At 48.0% G+C, this 4617-nt stretch overlaps 1 protein-coding gene across 1 annotated transcript; it reads right to left on the bottom strand.

Moving 5' to 3' along the window:
• Positions 1-718: 718 nt before the first annotated feature.
• Positions 719-4288, bottom strand: HOXB2 (homeobox B2). Its single transcript, XM_048518362.1, has 2 exons — positions 3662-4288; positions 719-2137 (listed from the first exon to the last, which is right to left on the bottom strand). The coding sequence occupies exons 1-2, from the start codon at positions 4044-4046 to the stop codon at positions 1440-1442; spliced, it is 1083 nt and encodes a 360-aa protein (XP_048374319.1). The 5' UTR covers positions 4047-4288; the 3' UTR covers positions 719-1439.
• Between the last annotated feature and the right edge of the window lie 329 nt (positions 4289-4617).

Raw genomic sequence — 4617 nt, forward strand, 5'->3', positions numbered from 1 at the left:
GTGCTTCTTGCGTCATATTCGTTTTCTTTCTTTCTTTCTTTCTTTCTTTCTTTCTTTCTTTCTTTCTTTCAGATTAATCTAGATATTTATAAATATTCAGCAGGTCTAGTACCGAGGATACCTTTTTTCTTTCTGCTAAAAATAAAAATCCCACGAAATTTAGCATAATTGAATATATCATTAAAACATATCAAAATCCAGCATTTGTACTGGTTTTGGAATGATAGTAATAAAACTAGTTAGAAAATATCGACAGCGTTTGATTAGGTGTTTCTCAATGTCCATTCGTTTCCTAGCTTACACTGTTGAGGGGTGGTGTGATATAACTTATTATAAACGGATCCATCTCAAACTAAAAAACAAAACTTTAATTTAAAACATAACAACTGAATCCTTTTAAATGAAAAAGGGGTTTTTTTAAAAAAAAATCTCATTTTAAATATTGTACTCTCTGATTGCCGCATGGCAAATCTATGGCAACATACATAATCTTAAAAAGTGGGGGGGGGGGGATATAACTTGTACACTCTAGTGCTGTAAGCAAATTAAAATATTTATTTTTACCGCTGAAATGTTTATTTAAAACGCTCTTCTGGTTGAAGACGGCTAACCAGAAGATAAATAAAACATCCATTCGTTTAAAAGGGAAGGATAGGAAACCAGAGTTTTAAAAGAACAAAAAGGTAAAATCGATCCCACGCACACAAAAACAGGAATGTAGCGTTTTCAAGACCATAAAGCCATTTATTTACTCTATGAAAATAATGTACAATAAATAATTTGCATTTTACTATTAAAGCATTTGAATAAATAATCTACCTCTAAAACATAAAAAGAAAGGGGGAAACCTCTGTTTTCGTGGGGTTTTTTTTCTTCAAAACGTTCTTCCTTCTTTTACTTTTTATGTTTACGTTAAGAAATCTAAACGTTTTGTTTTGCTTCCTGAGAAATTCAGTGTCAAGAAATCAACAGACATTTTGTCCTGGTAGTGCTGAGATTTCCAATGGCGCCTCAGTGGGTATTGGGGGGGGGGGGGGATCAGGAGAGATAATATAGATTGTAAAAAAATCTTTAAAGGCCAGGGTGTGTCTTCTGTGGATTTAACCATCAAATGTATGCCCTTTTTGTATCATTTTGTCCCTGTTGTGTCTTTGCTAGTGTTGTGGCACCAGTTCTTTAAAAACAAACGACAGTTTCAGAAACAAATACCTGCATTTTGGGGAAAAAATGGTTCTGAAAGACTCTTTCCATTGAACTTTCCAAGGAAATGTGTTTTCAGTGGGGGGTCCCCAGAAGAGAGGGAACATGAAAAGGTGGGGAGGGGGCTCTCCTCTTGGCTTAAATGGAGGGAGAAGAGCTGCGTATGCCTGCGTGTATCTTTCTAGAGGGGCACAAGGCGGATGGGGGGAAGGGTCTTGACGGGGTGGTGGCAGTGGGGGTTACTGGAAATTCAAATGGGGCAGATCGAAAGTACAAAGCGTGCTCGTAAAAAAGTCCAGGTCGTCGAGGGAGAAGTTGACCGGGCTGTCTAAGAACCCCTGGAGGGTGGGAGAAAGCCCTTCTGCCGTCGGGGGGCCGGAATCCACCGAGCAGAGGCTCAGATCCGGAGGCAACAAAGGAGACTTCTGGCTTGTTGGGCAGGCATTGTCTGAGGAGGAGGAAGAGGAGGAAGAGGAGGAAGAAGAGGAGTCAGAAGAAGAGCGGTCGCCAGCTGCCCCATTTGGTGGCGCGTTGGGGGCCCCTTCCTCGGGGGGCGTCAAGTAACCCGCGCCGGGACCCTTGCCAGGTTCGGTTCCGTCGAGCGGGTAAGAGCCAGGGATCTCCAGGGGGTCTCCCACGGGCGAGTGATCCCTCTCCTCTTCCCCGCCTTGGTCCAAGCCGGCGTAACTCCCGGGGTCCCCGTCGGGGAGGTCCTTGTGCTGGGTCTGCCGCTTGTGCTTCATGCGCCGGTTCTGGAACCAGACCTTCACCTGCCTCTCGGTCAGGTCCAGCAACGCGGCGATCTCCACGCGGCGCGGTCTGCAGAGGTACTTGTTGAAGTGGAACTCTTTCTCCAGCTCCAGCAGCTGCGTGTTGGTGTAAGCCGTCCGCAGGCGCCGGGACCCGCTCCCGCCGGCCTCGAGGAAGCCCTGCGCGTCTGGAAGGAGAGCAGCGAAACCGAATCAAACCCGGGCCAAATGGAAACACACACTCCACAAAACGGGCTCCTTGCGCCCGCGCGCTCTCGGGGCGCGTTTGGAAGCGAAGCCTTTCATGGCTTGGTCAAACAGCAAAACGGGGGTGTCATTTATTTCCTCTCCCCCAGCATCTCACCCAAATGGGCTCCGGACCCTATAGGTGCTTAGGGGCATTCTTACCCCCCCCCCCCGCCCTGCTCTTTGCAGAACCCGGTGGGGGTTGGGAAATGTGTTTCTGAGGAGGGGTCTGGATGGAAGGAAATCTCCCCTCACCCTGGAAGAGAGAAATCGTCATTCAGCCCACGTTCGAGGGGAGACTAGAAGTCCCCGCATCGATTTCAAGAGAGAAAGCCCCGCTTTCTTTCTTTCTTTCCTGGCGGATGCAAACGCTCGCCCCACAGTTCTGATTCTGGGAATCTCCAGAAGAAGAAAATGCATAACGCCGTGGGAAAGCTAGCCTGGTGGACCATAAAAAGAGGAAATAAAATAAGCTCTAGCGCCCCATCTATCTATCTGCCTGCCTATCTACCTACCTACTCACTAGGAAACAGAAAATCCCAGGAAAGACCAAAATCCAAAAGAAACCCACCCAGCCACCCTATGATCCTCCGGGCACTTTGGGTTCACTCATAATACTCATTCCTTGAGCATTACAAATCCAACACCTTTAGGGAAAGATATAGGGGGCGGGGCGCGAAACAAAAGGAAAGGAGCCCTTTTCCTCCTCAGTTTGGTGAGCGGGAACCCCCCCCCCCCCCGGGGAGGGGATGTCAGATGGGTTGGAAGGATCTTGAAATGAAAGAATCTTGCATCCAAGGGATGGATAGACAGGCCGCCTTGTGCAGGATTATTGGGGAGGGGTGGGGGAGAGGTGAACGCTTGGCTGATCCTTCTTGATGGCTCTCTCTTCCCCCGGCCGCTGTTTCCCCACCCATTTTTCTCCCGATCTGGAAATAAAGCCCTTTGCCAAATAAATGGCCCGCTTCTCAATAGATCCGAAAACGATCTCCCGCGACCGGCTTTGTCTACATTTCCCCTCTGCTATCAAACCAAAAATTGAACAGCTAGCAAACAAACAGCTGGGGTGAAGGTGTCTTAGCCACGATAAAACAATGCGGAAAATTAGGAGCGGGTTTTTTTCCTCTTCTTTTAATGTGCCACCTTTTTGGATTTGGAAGGAAGGAAGGAAGGAAGGAAGGAAGGAAGGAAGGAAGGAAGGAAGGAAGGAAGGAAGGAAGGAAGGAAGGAAGGAAGGAAGGAAGGAAGGAAGGAAGGAAGGAAGGAAGGTTGGTTCTGTCATTTCAGACTTTTTGGGAGCTTCAAATTAGGTTAAGTATTAGGCATACAGGTTCACCCCCTCTTTTCCGAACCTGAGCGGGAGCGATTGGGGGAGTCTTCATCTACCCTCTCCGGTTCCCCCCAACAACCGCCACCCCAATTCTTCCCCTCCTCCCCCCAAGCCCCGTAGTGTAGGGCGCACAGACCTGCAGGAGAACCGACGGCAGAGCCAGGCAGCGAAGAAGAGGAGGAAGATGGCGAAGAAGACGAGGCAGGCAGCTGGCTGGCTTTCTTAAAGGCTTTCTTCTCCTTCATCCAGGGGAATTCTCCTGCCAAAGGCGCGGGCTGCGGCGGGGCTCGCTGGGCCTGCCCATGCTTGGCTCTCTTCGGGCTCCTTGGCGTCGGCTGGCTGCTGGATGAAGGAACCAAGCTGAGGAGGGTTTGTTCCAAAGGAGGAGGAATTAACGTCGGTGGTTCCTTGATTGATGAAGTTTGAAATGTCTCCAGGACAGCGGGAAGGGACGTCAGACACTCCGCTAGCGACGGCTGGCTGTTTATGAAGCCTATCTCCCTCTCAAATTCAAAATTCATGGCTTTTTCCAGGGGCCCAGCGCAAAAGGGAGGGGGGAGAGGGGGGAAATGGGGTGGGTGGGTGGGTGGGTGGAAGGAAAAGAGACAGGAGGAGAAGCGATGGCTCTTGAAGGCCCTTCCAATATTTTATATCGCTTTCGTATTAATATTATTTGCAGTCTCCTCCCCCCCTCCCCACTTTGATTTTTTTTAAAAAAAAAACCCTTATATTGCTGATAACACAGGCGTATGGGGACCTTGCTCTATTAAACTGACGAGCGGGGATAAATTGCAGTCAATTCCTGGTCATGTGACCTGCCTTTGCCCAATGGCAGGGCCGGCCTGGTAGAAAACAGAAAGTATTTTTCCCATAGTAGGTAATAATAACAATAACAATAATAATAACAACAACAATGACAATAGCAGTAGCAATATTCCTAGACTTTGGAATAGATAGCTGAATTAAGGTGGTTTCATTGGCTACAAACACTAAATTTAGAATAAGATACCAGGGAAGGTTTGAATGAGGAGAGAGACCTGGAAAGATACTGGGTTTACAGTTTGACTTTTTCACTTCTTCCGCACTACAAGG

This window comes from Sphaerodactylus townsendi, linkage group LG15 (genome assembly GCF_021028975.2).
Source record: "Sphaerodactylus townsendi isolate TG3544 linkage group LG15, MPM_Stown_v2.3, whole genome shotgun sequence".
NCBI classification, from domain to species: Eukaryota; Metazoa; Chordata; class Lepidosauria; order Squamata; family Sphaerodactylidae; genus Sphaerodactylus; species Sphaerodactylus townsendi.